Source organism: Melanaphis sacchari, unplaced genomic scaffold (genome assembly GCF_002803265.2).
Source record: "Melanaphis sacchari strain LSU unplaced genomic scaffold, SCAv2.0 Contig11_pilon_pilon, whole genome shotgun sequence".
In the NCBI taxonomy this organism is placed as follows: Eukaryota; Metazoa; Arthropoda; class Insecta; order Hemiptera; family Aphididae; genus Melanaphis; species Melanaphis sacchari.
The window spans coordinates 4,497,222-4,516,773 of record NW_020270469.1 but is presented as its reverse complement, the minus strand read 5'-3'; the positions used below and the strand labels follow the sequence as shown (position 1 = coordinate 4,516,773).

The 19,552-nt window shown below is 22.9% G+C and overlaps 2 protein-coding genes across 3 annotated transcripts; one reads left to right on the top strand and one right to left on the bottom strand.

Moving 5' to 3' along the window:
* Positions 1-1,239: 1,239 nt before the first annotated feature.
* Positions 1,240-17,832, top strand: LOC112604343 (lipase member H-like). Of its 2 annotated transcripts, XM_025353324.1 has the most exons (8): positions 1,240-1,334; positions 1,527-1,663; positions 14,190-14,371; positions 15,804-15,955; positions 16,841-17,092; positions 17,152-17,343; positions 17,464-17,629; positions 17,688-17,832. In XM_025353324.1, the coding sequence occupies exons 3-8, from the start codon at positions 14,223-14,225 to the stop codon at positions 17,764-17,766; spliced, it is 990 nt and encodes a 329-aa protein (XP_025209109.1). In that variant the 5' UTR covers positions 1,240-1,334; positions 1,527-1,663; positions 14,190-14,222; the 3' UTR covers positions 17,767-17,832. The 2 variants fall into 2 exon arrangements, with proteins under 2 accessions (XP_025209109.1, XP_025209108.1); XM_025353323.1 differs by lacking the exons at positions 1,240-1,334; positions 1,527-1,663 and adding an exon at positions 14,016-14,129.
* LOC112604344 (PRELI domain-containing protein 1, mitochondrial) lies at positions 8,361-11,716 on the bottom strand. The gene is made up of 5 exons (XM_025353325.1): positions 11,426-11,716; positions 11,154-11,367; positions 10,499-10,794; positions 10,313-10,366; positions 8,361-8,467 (listed from the first exon to the last, which is right to left on the bottom strand). The coding sequence occupies exons 1-4, from the start codon at positions 11,515-11,517 to the stop codon at positions 10,363-10,365; spliced, it is 606 nt and encodes a 201-aa protein (XP_025209110.1). The 5' UTR covers positions 11,518-11,716; the 3' UTR covers positions 8,361-8,467; positions 10,313-10,362.
* Positions 17,833-19,552: the final 1,720 nt, after the last annotated feature.

Here is a 19,552-nt window from a genome sequence, read left to right as displayed (position 1 = left end):
AATAAACATACGAATAAATTATAGTGAATATAAATCTTTGATTGAGAAAAAAACAAATTAAAAATTCTCAGTTCAATGTTAATATATTTTATTATAGTAAATAAACATTAACTTGATTACTTATTAAGTCTAAAACAGTAAAACCTAATCGGTACGTATATTATGTTTATTGTTTTGTGTTGGTCACTTGGTCTCATTCCATTGTTCAGTGTTCAAATAAACCTACTAATTACCTATTTAAATATTTACATTTTATTGTAAAAGATATGATAGTATTTTAAAATACAAATAAAATTTACTTACAACCGTATATATTTAATTTTTAAATACCCTATTAAATATATTTTAAAAGAATTTCTTACAAGATTTCTTATTAAAATTTAAATTACAGAAGTCCTAAATAGAAAAAAAGCAGTATAGCAATAACTTGTCAAGTAAATATTGATAATTATTAATTAGTAATCAAGATAGCTAGGTAACATATCTCCATTAATATCATATTGCTCTCTACTGGTAAACATTAGTTTGGACGTAAGTTAACAATACACCTGTACCCCACCTACATATATAATTTACAATATGTGATACATTTAATACTTAAATTATCATAAATGTAAGACATAATAGTTAGGTATACTAAAAAATATTTCAATACCTATATATTAATATATTATTAATTAGTATTTATTGTTATTAATTTTATTTTAAGTAGGTACCTAAACTGTAAGTAGTAAATATATACTAGAATACTGCATACTGCATAGTATATCAAAATTAAAAACTATATAGAGACATATTTCTCTTTGTAGTTATGAATAGATATACCCATATAGGTAAATCTATTAAAATAGATGAACGTGAGTACTGAGTAGTACTTACTGGCTACTAGGTACTGCATAACTACCCATTTTATAGATTACAATTATTATACATCTACAAAAAATACATTGCAATTTATGTTAGAAAGTTGAATAATTGCTCAATGATAATTACAATAGATACCTACCAATTTATTATTTACCTGTCTGGCCAGTGGCTAAACCTACATATCAACATGCATTAATCTATCACAACTGATAATAGACATGTGTGCTTCATTGTAGACTGGATTAAGACAATGTCCATTCGGCGCGCCGAATGTATACATTTATATATTATCTAATCATTCTAATCTAACCTATGTATTATAATATTTAGAATTTACGAAAATAACGTTTTATAATTATTTATTATACATTCTTTATGTACAACCACAATCGTCTAAAATCAACTACGATACCGTGAATACGATTAAACGCCGGTGTCTGAGTTGGGTTATTCTACAACACAAATAGGTAAACAGTTTATTTTATAGAATCTTTGTAGATAGAAGATGTAAATTTCAAATATTTTTGCCACACAAAAATATAGTTTGGGTGCCACTGTTTTGAATTGCGTATTTATGTATTACGTGTATATCATTACCAGTGAAAATAAAAATGTATTATGTATATATTATAATTATAATAAAATGATTTTTGTATCAGACATAAAAATTATCAATACAACGGCATTACAAAAACAGCTTTTACGTAAGTGGTTGGCGAAAAACAACTACGTCATCAGTACCTAACATACAGCTATGGATACTGATCAAAATTAAAATACAATTTCTCCGGAATTGGTAAGTGATAACTATAGCATATATATAATATGTATATATTGCATTATACGTGTTAAATGTATTTTGAGAACAAAAACAAAATGTTTTGATATTCATCCTCCACTTGAGACAGCAATTTTTAAATCGTAGTTAAAGAATAATAACCGTAATTTTAATACTTTCTTGTGTTGTTTACACAACAAATGTGCGCAAATATAAATACTACCTAAATATATAAATATAAGCAGTCAAGCAGGTATATATTATTCTATTTACTAAACATTAAACGATTTAAAAATTATATAATAATTTGTTAGGCCTGTATGGGTGATTATAAAAGGCAATAATTATGTATTTATAAACAGCAAAATAAATATTTTTTACGCTTGTACGTTTATAATTAAATCTAATGTAAACAGCAACTCTGGCGCTATATTGAAAATCAAATGTAATTTTTCCATCTATTTGATACCAGCTAAATTTCTCTCCCGTCAATTCACGGATTTAAAAATATTCACACTATCTACACTACTTGTGTAGAATAGTATGTATAGTAATATGAAATGTTAGAGATAACTATATAGAAGATGTACGATATACCCAATAAATTATATATATTTAATTTAAAACAAAGTAACACAAAAAATTATAGTCGGATGAACTTAGATTGAAATGAGAATTTTCGAGGAAGATAGAGAATACTATAAACACATATGGCCAATATTCAAAATTTTAACCCTTTTGGTGTAAGCATGTAAGATAAAATCTGTATGTTCTGTTCAAATAGCAGCACATAGGTATGTATTATTATTATTATCATTTTTAAAATGACCTTTAAAACTGCTTAAAAAATGTAATTATTTGAATTTTGTAAAAATAACTCGTGTTGAAATTTAAAAAAATATATATCTTTAAGTTTTATTTATCATAAGTTCGCTAAAAGGGAAAATTGACCCAGAATGTATATTTTAGTATTTTCTATCTTCCTTAAAAATTCCCATGTCAATCAAGGTCATCTAACCTAAATAATTTGAGTTATTAGTTAAATTAACATACTATATTATACATTAGTACTTGAAATTACTTTTCCAATAACTTTAAGTGAAGAAAGTAACCCATAAACGGAAATAAAATATTGTGAAATAATATAATATATTTAAGTAGGCAATTAATGGCAAACATCAACTATAACCGTATATTGACTTATATAATTATATATACCAGTGATCTGTATAATATTTGGTAAATTAAAATAAGGTCGTAGACCTTTCTCGAAACTGGAGTTGGCAGACTACTACCTTACTCTGTACAAGTAAAAATAAATACGAATACACTAAAGATCACTAATATTTATTATTAGTTATAACATATAATAAAATTTAAAAATGATGATTAAAATTTATATCGATGTAAAACAATATGACGGTAACTTAAATATTATTTTATATACTAAATATCAAAATATGGCAAAACATTAAATATCTTTTTTATATTTTAAACTATATGGGTACATAATAATTAGTAGAATAAAACACAACCCACCCAGTCACCCATATAAAAAATTTTAGAGGTTCAAATTCAAATGCACCACCTTAAATACGTACATTTGTCGACGCCATCGATTCACTATTATAACCATATAATATGATATATGTAACTATATTTTTTTAGATAATATTTTATTGAATACATATTATGTCTGCCAAGGTTTCTATTTTCCAATAGGTATTAGCCGCTTAGAAAGCGGCCTAATATTGTTTGATTCAGCTTAAAAAAAATTTAGGTACATATTATTAAACTTGAAATTTACATTTCTCACCGATAACTTAATATTTCATTAAACTTTAGTCATTCATCAGAAATAAAATATTATCATTAATTTATAGTTGGTACCTAGGTACTAGGTAGTATATAATACTATAGATTAAATAATTAGAATCTATGATAATACGTACTAGTAATACACGGTGACACGTTTTCAAAATCGGGTGAGCTCTTATTATTCTCTAAATTAAATAGATAGGTAATATCTTTTATTATAAATAAAAAAAAAATACATGATAACCAATAGTTTCTACCATGTTTATTCCAAGTTATTTTTTTATCTCACTCATATGATATAGATACATGGCTTAGGATTTCAATCTTCAATCTTATCCACTGTTATCCGATAATGATAGATAATTTCACTTACATTTTTAAATTTTAATTATGCTTTTGAAATAAAAAGTTACTAAAGATTTAGGATAGTAATTAGTTTATTTTTTTAAATAAAGGAGTAAAAATTAAAAATTGTGAAAATATTATTTTAAAAAAACAGTAGATTTTATTATTTATTATTTATTGAAATCAACTCTATATATTTATAATTTACCGCAAAATAACAATGGATTTAGACATGGGTATAGTGAGGGTCGGACGTAGGCAAGTGCCCTCCTTGCGCTTCAAACTAAATTCTATTTCTTATACCAAACGTGTAAGTTTTACTATAAAATCGAAAAAGCAAAAAAAAAAGGTTGTCAACTGCCTACCTCCTGATTAAAATTCTAGCTACGCCCATGGATTTGGATATGGATTTTATAATTAATTAGATTTCAATGAAAAATTTCTAAAATATTATTGGTTATTTAAGTTTATTACAGTTGATAAATTTCTGATACAATCTCAAAAAAAATACATGTTAATACAAATTATTTTAAAAGTATTTTGTGTTTTTTTCGTTATCACTCAATTCATGTCTATGTGAAACAGATTTATTATGCCTGCGGTCATCACAATTTTTTTTAATTTTTATTAATCATCATTAATTATATGATACATGTATTTATTCTGTCGCATCCAGTGAAAACGCATTGTGAGGTCTAACGTGACTTATCTAGTGTCACCGCAAATTTTTCTACCATGTATATCTATGGTGATATCGTATCATATGACCCAACACTAATAATAAAATTGCTATATAAAATGTCTTCATCACATATTACGAAAGAATCTAATGCATTGTTTGAACCATTGGTATTTTATCAAATCTATTTAAATTTCCATAAATTAAACTCAACTTTATCTAATTAACTTTCAATCGAAATTTAAATGCTTATTAAAGAAAGAATAATATTGTGTTATATAATAATGAATGCACCTGTTAGACAATAGATGATAGTTATTAGTTAGTAGTTAGTACTCATTAGTAGTAGTAATTGTCGATTGAGTAATTGACGGCGATAATAGTCTATATTTTTAATCACAAAACTTTAAAACAATTTAATAACAAATTATATTATAAGATCATATTTTTTAGGTATAAAAGATAGGTTTAAAGTTAACATTGGGCATTATCAATGTAATTTTTGAGACAATGTACATTATTATAGTTATTTTTAGTAATTTTGGTGCATTTTATTAATTTTTCTGCTTTTTTTTTTACATATATTTGCAATGGTTGAAAGTTACATTTTACTATAACACATTATTCAATTACTGAATTAAAATAATTAAATATCTAAAAATATGTACATGATACTATAAAATGGTATAATATAACCATCAATTATTTATATAAAAATATTTATTTGTACGACTGTACGAGTATATTAGTGTTTTTGATAGAGAATGAAATTTCACTAAAAAGTAGTGTTTTTTTGTAAATGTAAAAATAAAAATATAGTAACAGTTAATTATAATTAAAAATTAATTAATGTAGGTATATAATTTATAATTGTATTTTATTTATTATTAATAAGATTTATATTATAAAATAATATTTATGGTCAAATGTAAATTCTTGATAAATTACAGTATTTTTTATAAGCTTTGAAAATTAGAATTTTGATAAAATTGGTCAAGATCTCAAAAATTACAAATTATTTTGTTGTTAGAAATTCATAAACATTTTTATGCTTAAGTCTAAAATTTATAAATTTAATATAAGATTATTTATAAGTTATGTTACATTTATTAAAAAAAAAAAAAATGTAAGAAATCTTCAATTTTCATGACTAATTACTAAGGTAAGATATTAATACTATGTTCCCAATAATTAGTAAAAAAAATGTTTGTAGTTTTATAATATATATAATGTTTATTTGTACATTCAATTTTTTTTTAATTTTTATTAATAATAACTTATGGAGAACCTTGTATTACATTTTCAATGTAACAAAACAAAAATATTTTTGTTGACAATTAGAAAAAAAAAACTGTATTAATTAAAAATTTCAATTGCGTATAAATAGCTAAAAATAGCCCCAAATATTTTTAAAATTATACCATGTATAGAACTTAATAATCAATAATGAATAAACATTTTTTGAAAATTTCAAACATCTACAGTTCTTAATTCGTTTTCTAGCTACACCAAAACAACAAAATTGATTTTATCGAAAACAGGTTTTATTTAAATTTTCCGTTCTTAATTCGAGTAATTTTTGGGTCATTCACTCAGATTAATTATGCAACAAAGAGTAGGTCATCTTCTATCATGACAGAGCAATACAATTTTTTTTACATACATTACATGTACCTACACGCAAGCAAGTCTGCACTATCATGTACCTATTATAAATAAGAACCATTCGCATGTAGTGTTTCTTACTCTCCAATTAAATTTACATTTCGTAGAAAGAAATCGAATAACTATTTTACCAAAACACATTTTTAGTATAAAAAAATAACATATAGAATATTTAGGTTACTTTGTTATAGTTATAATCCAAAAAAATCTAGATACTTACCTATTTTCGATATAGAATTAATAATATGATCACTTTATTATTTTTATTTTTACTTAACATTACCAAATATTTTTGTCTGATTACAACCGTGTTGAACTTTATAATATTAAAAGTTTTAGCAATGCCGATACAAAAATCAAATAATAATTATAGTATTTAGAATGCAGTTTATAAATAGAAGTTTGCTGTTAAAAAATAGGAAATTGGAATGATGTCAACTGAGGTCTGTGACAGTATATTTAAACGATTTGAGCTGACGCACACCGACAAAATATTAACAAATTATTTATTTAATTAAAAATAATTTAAATGCGATACCCAAATATCTTGTACACAATTTATAATTTGAATAATCTATATTAAATTTTAAAAGTACGAAATATTAACTAAAAAATAAAACAAACATTTCGTTTAAGTGTATATATGGTAAAATTATATGAACTAATTACGAAAGTTTATTACTACATAAGTAAAAGTGGGTATATATTTATATCAGTCACATTGTAATATAAATATAGATGTTTTATTGAACCTGTAGGCTATATAAACCCAAGTTATGTTATGCAAAATTATAAGTGTCGATAAAAGATAAAAATAAAAATACCTTACCAGCTGTTCTAGGATTAAGTATAGATTTTATGTTTTCTGACTGATCAATATGATCATTCATATAAATGATCAATGTATTAAATAAATCAATGCAACAATTTGTGATAATTTATTAATATAGTGTGCTCTTTTTTTTATAGGTATTTTGCTATAGATGAGCAGAATTAAAAGATAAAGTTTTTTAGTTAATAAATTGATAGATTTATGAAATAAAATTGATTCATTTAGATAAATATTACCTAATAAGAACCAATAGTAAATAGATTTCATTTAGAATTGCATAAAAAAGTAAAAATAGTTATAGGTTTAATTATTTTAAGTTATAACTTTGAAATGTTTTGATAACTTTATAATTAGTATTGATTATAATATAAAACATAATGCTTGGAGTAATCAAGCTCACAACCATACATAACTTTTTTACATATAATTTTATTTTGAGTAATTATTTTAAATTTCTTATCTTTCCAATTTAGTGTCCATTTGTAGGTCACATTTCTCTACAAAAAAATTCAGATATTTTAAATATTTTACTAAAATACACAATAATCTACATTACACTATTAAAAATCTCTCATACTGAATTTTGAGTATTTCTCAACAGTTATATTAAATGTATCTCAATAAAAACAGAATCATATCTATTCTTAATATTTGTATTAAGAAGAAACCACAACCACGTGTTTGTCTCCATCTTACAAACATACAATACATAATACATTAAACTGATCTATTATCAAACTTAGAGGTAAGAATATAATCTGTGTTTTTTAATAGGTTTTTATATTTTAAACAAGTTATGAGAATTTTTAAATCGTAATATTTTACAATTATACCTTACTAAAAAATTAAAATATTGTAAAAAATCAAGCGAAAGCACAAATAATTTTCAAACATTAAAGTTTGATAATTGGTTAATTATCTGTATTACTAGGAGTTATTACATAAAATTAGAACATTTTAACACAAATCTGCTATGTCGTCCATTTGTAATATGAAGACAAAACATATAGGAGGGGAGTCTTCTTAGGTATCTAAAAGTTAAATATCTTTAAATAAATAAATTATATTAAAAAACTAGAAAAATTTTCCACCATCAAACATTATGTACAATAGATATATCACATTTAAACTTTATAATAAAACAATAAAGAACTATTACAAAATAATGTGTACAATACTAAAAGATTAAACATAGAAGACATTTTATTCGTCTAAATAATCACATCAGTAATTTATTATAGAATTATAATGTAATTAAAATTAAATCACTTATACAAATTATTGGATAACAAATTTAATAATGTACATATAAATTAAATGAACATTTTAATAATATTCAAGACTAAAAAAAGATTATTTATTTGAAATAATCATACTGTATTTTAATAAAATACTATAAAGTTGATAGTAACCACATAAATTTGAAGAGTGTTTTAATCTGGTCAAAAATTGTTGAACTGATAAGAATACATAATTATGTTATCTAAAAAAGAAAACATAAAATATTATTTTATTATAATATTTATAATACATGGAATTGTAATTATATAATCTAGTTTTGCATTATAAAATAAAAATAAAACATTTTGATATTAGCGGTTCCCATTTATTTTAAATTAAGTAAAAAACAGTTGGTAAAACTTATGAAATGTACAGTATCAATTTTAATTATAAATTATCAATAATTATATAAGTCCAAACACCTTATAAGAAATTATTCTAATAAGTATTGAACAAATCATAAATTTTTAATTTGATTTTAAAAATATTTCCAAGTTTTTTTTGTTAAAAATCTAATTATCAAACATTTGTTAAATTTTTCTTGAAATGATTAGCATGTAATTGGCAATTTCTAGATGATTTTTGAAGAGTACAGTTTGAAAAATATTCAAAGTAATAATTATTAATCTTAATTTTAACTAAAAAAACAAAAAACAAAATGTAATTAAAAAATGTTTTATAAGTATTTTAATCTCAAATTGTAAAATATGTCTTTAAAAAGAACAATTTTAAGCTGTTTTCATAAATTATCATTTTAAATACAGTAAAAAATCTAAGTTAAAAGCCAGTTGCAGAAAGTTGTCTTTTAGAATTTTAAATTATATAATACAGTTATCCAAATCTAAATTCAAAATCAAAAAATAGATATTTAACGAGGCTTGGAAGTTCTTCCAGTCTCAGGAAATTTTTTTTTTGTTGATATAATACAATGTACAAATAAATTTATGGCTTTTTTGTTTTCTGAATTATTTTAAAAAGTAAAAGGAAGTTTTACTTTTGACCTATAAATTACCTTTTAGATCTGATTCTTTGACAAAAAATACCTTCAAAGTCAAAAATAGAAGCACTTATAATTTTAATAGGCATTAGAGATATCAAAACACGTAACATATACAAATGCATATTAGTGTGTAAAATACAGAACATTTATTTTTGCACGCACCTATAATAATATATTTATCTAAACGACCTTGCCTATTGCCATTCCCCTAATATTAGAGTAATTTAACACTCCAACCTTAAATAAAATTTATAAACACTTATAACTAAAATATTGTTTTAACATCATCAATTTATTAAATATTGTAAAAATCAAAAATTTAGAAAATATAACCCTTTGGGTTCAAAAATATAAGTTGTCAAAATCTATAAACAAAAACTTAAGAAAACTATTTGAACATTACAAGGAGCAACTGCCATGTTCTATATACAATATAGTATAACAAAAATTGAATAATAATAATAATAATAAAATAAATGTTATATTATAAACTTTTTATTTATATCTATATTATGTAATTAAGTATTTTGATGTATTGGCATAGTCAGGATTTTAGACTATGGGGAAGTGAAGGAGGATTTTTCTCTGTTAAAAAGCTTAATAATGTAACTAAAAATTTCACATAAGTTTTTTTATAACATATTACACCAAAATCATAAAAATCTGAAAATTATTTCATTGTTAAAAATTAATTCAATTTTTAATTTTAATATCCAAGACTTGAAAATGTAATATTGGCTTTTTATTCAATTTTTCTTAAAATAATTTTAAATTAATGAGCAGGCAAAATTTTTATAAAAGCATTTGAAGTTCAAATATTAATGAAATTAGATATTTAAATGAAAAATAATAATTTCCTTAAACAATAATTGTAGTTAATTAGTTGTAATTTAAAAAAATATTAATTCATATTAATATACATTCTGTTATTATATACATTTTTCAATTAGATTTATATGTTTCACTAAATTATTATAATCATATAAATTTAACACTATTAAAAATTAACTAAACATAAAAACGTTAATTATACAAAAACGTACTTACCACATTTTATTGATCATAATAATTTTGGTGAAATCTCAATAAGAATTGGTTTAACTGTAATACAATTTGAAAAATAAGAAAAAATATTTACATGAAACAAACTAGTTAAAAAAATATTTATCTTAATTTTTAACTCAAATATATGAGTAACTGATAGTATTTTAAAAGTTAAAATTTTATGCTTACTGAACATATAGAGTTCCAGTTTTGTAATTTGTTTGTTTAAGAGCATCCTTTAATTTTTCTTTCTGATGTAATAATACACCAGATGAACTTGAAGTATTACTACCATACATACTATTGAGTACATAATTAAACCCTTTAACTGCTTTAGTACTGTTAACTTTAAATCGTTGCATCCCAAATGCTTGAATAGCTTTAGACATTCCATACACATTTGATTCAATCCACACTGATCTCTCTGCAACTGTAGTACTTGGATTTTCTTCATTGACTTTATAAACAACTTTTTCTGTCACACCCTAAAAATTAAATATGATAAACAATATTAACATATTATATTATAATATGTACTTATATATTTAAATACATAGACAATATTTTGTAAAATCAAATGATGGAATGAACAAAACATGAATCAGTTTATTTATAATTAACTTAAACATTTATTAATATTTTAAGATTTTAACTAAAGTTTGTAAAAGAAAAATTATTAATATTAATGTTAGAACGTTTTTCAAGAAAAACTACATAAAATCTTGAATAAATAAATTTGTGAACAGAAAATATAATATTATATACAAACTGTTTTTGTTTAAGCTATTGGTAATTTAATATAATGTTCAAGGTCTTTAATAAATATTAAAAATCAAATACCTACCATAACACTTGCATATCCGACATTTCTTGTATAAGTAACCAATGTCTTTTTTGAAGGATCTAAAATTGATTCTTCAACAATTTTTACAACATTTGTATTGATAAAACGTTCACCCCATTTTGGTAACTTATTAGTTTTTGTGAATAATCTAATAGAATGTAATTTTTTTTCTTTCACTTCTCTGTGTAACACGTCTTCAGATAATACATGCTTACTAAAAACATATATTTATTATTTAATATATTACTTTTTATAACTAATTGAAACGTTACCTCTCTGGATTAGGATAACGATGCCAAAAACCATGAACCACTTGATCCCATCTGAATGGGAATAAACTTTTATTTTCAAAAAATTTTACCATTATTACGTGTGTGAAAAATAATAAAATTTATATTTTATGGCAAATCAATTTCAAACACTAAGCCAGCTCTATCACATAAATTCTACATGAATTTAACCACAAAACATTTCAGTGTCATTGCAATAATTCAATAAATGTAGTGTGTAATATGAACTAAATGACTGTGACTATGTTGTATGTAGGCCGTAGGGCAAGTACATCATACACTATCATATTTAGTATTATTTTATATTTACCTTACACGAGGAGATAACATAGTATGATAAACAGTATATTGATAAGAAAATTATAAATCAATTTTATAATTAAAAATACAATCACGAATAAAAATATATTATTATTATATACAATATATTTTATTTATAACACAAAAGTATATTATGTTTTGTATACTTATTTTTTTAATATAAAATTATCCTACCCTCTCCTTTAGATAAGTATTTCTGTTTACGTTTACGCCACTGATTTATTGTCTCATTGATTTTTTTATATGTCTTAATATGTGTTAATAGTTATAAATCGTAATTTAGACTAGTTGATACCTCTACCGAGTCTACAGGCTCTATATTTATGAGCAAAATGATTTTAAAGGTCTTTCACCCAAGTTATATTTAATAAAAGCTGCAAATTATAACTGTTTATACTGTTTATTATAATGTAAAATGTTTAAATGTTTACCTATTTAGGTTGGTAGTTTTTAAGTACCTAGATACCTACCAAAATATTAACGAATTTAAATCGTTACCTAGGTACAGTAATAACTAGTTAAAACTATTTACACCTATAGGCTATAACAATAAATTATAATTTATTATTATATTAATAAACTATTGATAGTATATTTATTACTTACTAGGTACCTATATACCTACATAAATAAATAAATTGAATATAACCCTTAAGATGGTCTAAAAAGTAAAACCTCTAAATACTGGGTTCTTAAATTTGGTCGATTTAATTGTATCTGTAATTTAAAAGTTTGCTATTCAAAGGATTTAATTTGTAATTTGTTCTCAAAAATACATTCACTACCCGAAAGTGACCGTTTAGACGTATAAGTGTCATGGTTATTAAGAATCTTTTGAGATGATTGGTTTCACTGAAATAGGAAAAATTGGTCTTGGAATTAGACTATAGTTATTTTTCAAAAACAAAGAAGTCATACGTATATATACTAGTGCTAATAAATATACTTTTTTATGTATATAATTTTATCAAATTTCATAATCTCTTTCGAATATAATGAAAAGGTATCTACGTATTTAAATGACTTAGTGTAAGAAGGTCGACCAATGTTACATTTGAATGAATTTGATATTATTTGACCAATTCCAATAATATTTAATTATATTACTTGTGTGAAAACAGCCAATGTCTGATGCAATATGACTAAATTATAATCGGTAGATAGATACATACATTGGTCATTTAATATATAAATTAAGTTTATAAATATATAATAGTTACTAAAATTGTGCACAACTGAATCATTGTAAAAAGTTTTGATAAAAAAAAGTTAAGATATTAAAAAATGTGTGCTTAATATTATTTTTATTTTTATCCAATGTTAAAAATCAAGGATAATAATATTATTTATTATTCATCAAGGAGATCAATGTGAAAATAAAATTAATGCATTTTCTAAGTTTGCAAATTAGCAAAAATACAAACGTTTTATTTCATTAAGAATGGAAAACAAAATTTTAAAACTAACGTTAAATTCACTATTTAAATTTCCTAACAATATTCTTTTTTAGCATCGATTTTCCTTGCGCCAAACCAACAAAATTTGCTGTGAAACATGCTTCTGTATATTAATAAAATAAGTATCAATAAAATTGAAATAGTATTCTGTCAGTAAGCATTAATGTGAAACTATTATATAAACAACTAGTGATAACAGCCAATAACATTAAAAATTATAAAATTATACTCTAAGAAAAGTAACAAAATTAATAAATCATATTTAATATATTTATACCTATAGACCATCTCTTTCCTCAGATGATCGGGTCATCTCAACGATTCAAAAAATTAAATAATTTTTCTAAAATTCTTAAATATTAAGAAAGAAAACTACCTTTATCCCTCCGCCAATACATATGACGACAATGGTTTACCAAATTTATACAATCTGACATTCAGATTACAATAATATATATAAGTACGTAAAGATTTTTCATGATATCAGTTGTATTACTATGTTAATTATTATTTTTAAATGGGTCACAAACAAAATATCATTACATTCAAAACACGTTTATAGTACCTACCTACCTAGATACTTTTTATAATATAGGTAATACTATCTAAGATACCTAAAATAAATCACAAACTAGAAACTTTTATAAGCAAAATTAAAATATACATATGTTATATTCATAGAACGTATACAAACGAATAAGATAAAAGGGGTCACCATATCTATAAAATATATGAAGCATTTACATACAATAAAAAGTGCTTACTATATGTGTAATGTGTAACTGGTAAAAACAATTGTGGTTTTCTGGTTTTACAATTCAAGACAATTACTTCAGTTGGAGTATTATTAAAATTGATGTACAATGTTTTACCTAATTCTATTGATATTTCTTCCTCACAGTGAACTGGTATTTAAGTAAATAAACTAAAAACATTTTAATAATAGTAAAATATATATTTTTATACAGAAAAGTTTTAAAAAATATGAAGTAACGGAAGAAATGAAGGAAGAACGAGTCGATGAAGATATTAAGTGGATGTTATTACCAAACGGACGAGGTGATCCACAATTGGCTATAATATCGGGATTAGAAAAAGATAGTGCAGCAGAACCATTAGTCGAAAATATAAAATTTTATTTATACACAAGGTACTTAATTAAATTGTGTATATATTTTTAATTTGTAACGGATCAATAATATATCGTTATCATTTCAGATTCTTAAGGAAATGATGACTATACTGATTTTACAATATCTAGTTTTTTTTTTTTATATGTTAGTTATCAAATTTGGAAGCAATAAAAATGCTTCAAGCTTCAACTTCAAAATATTTTCTAGCAGGAAAAAAATCTAATTGATATTTTTGAGAGTTAAAAGTAAAAATGTAATATTACTAAATTATTTTTTAGATATTTTGAAATTTTCAATTTTATTTACATTTTTTTATAACTAAAAACAAAAAATGTATTCTTGGTAAATAACTAGAAAATTTTATGAATGTTCCTCGTTCATTATTTATACTAAAATTAAAAAAAAAAACGAGCGTAATCTAAAATTTGTTTTGATAAGCGTTTAAAGTTAGGAGTTGACAATCATCAAGTATATATCTATGCAGATTTTATACTAATATTATGTATATATATTATACATATTAATAATAAAAAAGCAATTTTTAAAATTATGAATATAAAATATAAAAGGTATCTTATAAATTAAAATATTAAAGGCGATAAAGTAATTAAAAAAATATATGATATACTATTCATTAGGTAAAAATACAAATAAAAAATTTTCATTAACTTTAACCTAACTTTTTGCAAAAATGAAGCAAGTAATCAGTAATTAGTAATTATATATACTTCTAAGAATAACAAAATACTAGTGAAAAAATTCAACCTGTAATAATATGTTTCTCTATAATGATTTACTTTATTAAATATTGTTAGTAGGTAGGTACTATTAAAGTAATAATGAATATGGTTTTAGAAGATAAAATTAATAAAAACTATATTATTTCATCTTTATTATGAATTACAATTGTTAATTATTTCACTTAACACTCAATAACTAATACTTTATTGGATAATAAATATATTTATAATTAATATCTTAGAATAAAACGTAAAAACAATATTTTAATTATTATTGATTGAATTGTGATACCTAATTATTAATTATTATAAGCTAATTATTACTAATTATTGATTATTATAAGCGTTGATTTAGATATTTATCTATATTCTCCAAGACTATAACTACCTATTTAACTATTTATCTAGGGCCAGATTTAGAATTTTTTAGGTCTTAATAGGACCATTCAGTTGTGTGGGTGAAAATAATTTGATTTCATGTTCAATTATTACTAAATAACTAATATTACAAGTTCGTATTTAATTTTTTTTTTTAAGCATGTGAATTTTGGGGCCGTAACTTTACTGCAGCCTATAAAGCTATGCATAAATCCTACTCTAATTTTTTTATAACGTTTATACAAATGTTCAAATAAACCTAACCTAAGAACTAAAATAAAATACTTCAGAAACAATGTACATTAATTATACTGTATGTATTAATTTATAGGGACAATCCAACAAGAGCTGAAATGCAAACTATGGACAAAAAATGTTTACCGATATTTAAATACTTCCGTCCTCAAAGAAAATCGAAAATATTAGTTCATGGTTTTGGCGATAGCGCTGAGGATTCTCTTATGTTTCCATTACTCAGAGATGGTATGCATCCAAATAAGTATTATTTATCCATGTATAATTTGTAAAAAAGCGATTTTTCTAAAATGTAATATGTTTGGTTAATATTGGTGCAATAAAAATATAGTTAATTAAATACAATATTCACGATAATTTCTTTTAAATTTTAAGACATTACCTAATTTTTATCAGCACTTGTATCTTAATTTCTTTAATTGTACGATTTTTTTAAAAGCAATATAATATATTTTATAATTCAAATACATTTATCCTTAAATGTAATTATTTTAAAAACAAGTATTGTATTAAGAACATTTTTTATATTGTTTATTAAGTATTGAATGTCTATTAATAATAAATATAAATTCAATATATAGGTAAGCATAATTTCATGTACAGAGTGATTCATCAAGCATGCTCATACCCATTTTTCATTTAATAATTAATTTATTCAAATTCTGATTTTAAAAATTTTTAAATATACTTGTAGATCATATTTTACCAAAAGGGGTGCATGAAATAATAAATTTAAATAATTTAATTACCTACTATAATATTATACTGAATTTATAAAAAGGTATATCAAAATTATCCAAATTGACTTTTAACTTTTTGAATAGAAATTTTAAGAAACATCTAGGAACTTGTTTAAATGTTAAAATTAGTTTTAAATATAAAATAAATCCATTTGTTGTTAAGGCTGTTCAGCGTAACAAATTAATGCATAGTTTGTTGAACATTTTGAAATATATTCGAATTTTTCAACTAGGTACCTACCTACTTAATTTTACATATGATTTTTCAATTGTATATACTATTTATTAAAATATATAAATAGGTACCTACATACTATATAATTATTATTGTGTAAGCACTTATATATGTATCTTACTATATATACATTTATAGCATTTTTGAACTACAACGATTATAATATATTCACTGTTGATTGGTCGGAGCTGGCTGCTATTCCTTGGTATAATTCTGCTGCAAAAAATACTAAACACGTATCAAAACATTTGGCTTCTTTCATAGACCATTTAACGTCGTCTACTGATGCACGTGTAGATGATTTTCATTTGATCGGATTTTCATTAGGAGCACATGTAGTTGGTCTCACCAATAACGAATTGAAATCTGGAAAAGTTAAACATATTACTGGTAAAATGTTTAAGCCAATTCCTATGTTTGATTTTCAAATTAATTAAATTTATTTAAAGGGTTGGATCCTGCGGAAGTGTTGTTTTCTTCGTCAGGCCCCGAAGAACGCCTTGATTATAGTCAAGCAAAACTAGTCGAAGTTGTACATACGTCAGGGGGATTTCTTGGATTTAAAGAACGACTTGGGCACAGGGATTTTTATCCTAATGGTGGTGCCTGGCCTCAACCTGGTTGTAAAATTGATTACGCATGTAATAACTAATAATCATTAATCAATATTATGCATTGCATAAAATGAAAAGCTCAGGATACTATTATGATTACAAAAATATATTTATGGTTTTTTTTTTTATTTATATTTATTTACATAGCGGTTTGCAGTCATCGCAGAGCATACTATTATTATGCAGAAGCTATTACTAAAAGTGATGGATTTATTGCTGTTCCGTGTCCTTCTTACGAAGAATTTACATCAGGAGCTTGTTCAAATAATACAGATCTATCAGTGCCATTAGGGAAAGCACCTTTTGATAAATCGTAAGTAACTTACTCATAGTAAAACAGGGAAAATTCTATAAAATTTTTTGATTTACAGAAAAGAAGGTAATTATTATTTAATTACAAACTCAGATTCTCCTTACGGTAAAGTAAGTAGACATAAAAATAATCACTGATTATATTATATCTTGTTGACATGAATATAAAATCAGAGTTCAACACAAATTTAAATATTTTATTTATACAAATTAATGTACATCTTGTAATAATAAATAAAAGAAAATATTATCAAATGATTGTATTTAAAAAAAAAAAATAAATTCTAGACTCCCAAAGTAAGTTATCAGTTACATATAGGGCTGTATAATTTTTAGTAAATTAGTTATTATCACTAATATTCAGTTTATAATTAATTATCAACTAAAACTTTTTTTATTGCTAATTTAAAAAAAAAAGACCTAGTTTGTAAAAATTACAAAGCATTCAATAAAATAATAAATCAAGGTTAGTCTAAATAGGCCGGTAAGGATCACATTTTCGCTTTTAATATTTCCAGTTAATCAACTCAATTATAATTACCATTAAATTTATAGATAAAAATTAATTACGAATTAATTAAATAGGTACTCACCTTTCTATAAAATACAAAATCAAGATTATAATTAAAAAGTTTAATTAAAAAAAAAATTATATATTTATATTGAAGGAGAACTTTCAGAAAACCATATTAATTTTTTTCATAAAAAAAAAATGTGTAAATAATAGTAAATGTTACTTGGTTGTAAATATGTTAAACAGTAAGTCACTATAATGTATAATGTATGACACTATAATGTATTGACTTTGAATTTAATGAAAATAATGGTATTAATTGCAAACGAAAAATGATTCTGAGCGAAGACGGTCTGACATTAGCCACTCAGCCATCATAATATAAGTATGTTCTATGATGTTTTTAAAATGTTATTAAATAGTAATTTATTTTACTATTATGAACAATATGGAACTTAATTTAAATTTATTTTTGACGAAAACATTGCATATATCATATTATTAATATTAAATTGTAATAATAATATTTATTTTTATTGTATCGTATTATTAACTTTTGAGTGATTGAGTCAGTACACAGTATGTACTGTTAACGGTGTGAATATGCTCATGGTCAAAATAGTGATAAATGACAATAGACAATATAGCATACAAATATAAAATGAATCTAAATATTTTTAAAATGGCATTATGTATGTAAAATATAATAATATATATAACATGTACATTGAACATTTAAGTTTTAAGTTCCCACAAATAATATGAATAATATTTTTAAATTACAATAAACTAAAATGTTTATAAAAAAAAATTGAGCACATTTATGCATTTTTAATATTTTTTAATAATTGTAATGAAAACTCACAAAGAACCAACATTGTATTAAATTTTTAAATATTTTGACCAAGTAAATACTTTTTATTGAATATATAAAAATGTTGAATAACTATAAATAGCTAAAAAAGGTCAAAATATTTTGAAAATTATGCCATGTATTAAAAAAATTTGGTTAAAATTTCAAATAACTATGGTTATTTGTTTTTGAGTTACACCAAAAAAACAAAATTAATTTTATCAAAAGTCAAATTTGCGTAAAAATTCCAGTTTTTCTTAAATCTATTTTTGTTTTCTCCAATTATAAACTATTATAATTATATAGTTAAAGAAGTCAAAAACTATAATTAAAAATTTGATTAATAATAACATGAAAAATTCAAAAGTTTAACAATTTTCTTGAAAAAAATAAAGCCATTGTTTTTAGGTATATTGTGTAGGTAATACCTAAAATAAGGTAGGTAGGTTTATAAAATTCTAATAATCGGAATACAAGTAAACGAATAATTAAACAAACATGTCACTCTCTACATATACCAAAGAATAATTGATTAACTTAAGACATTTTCCAAACAA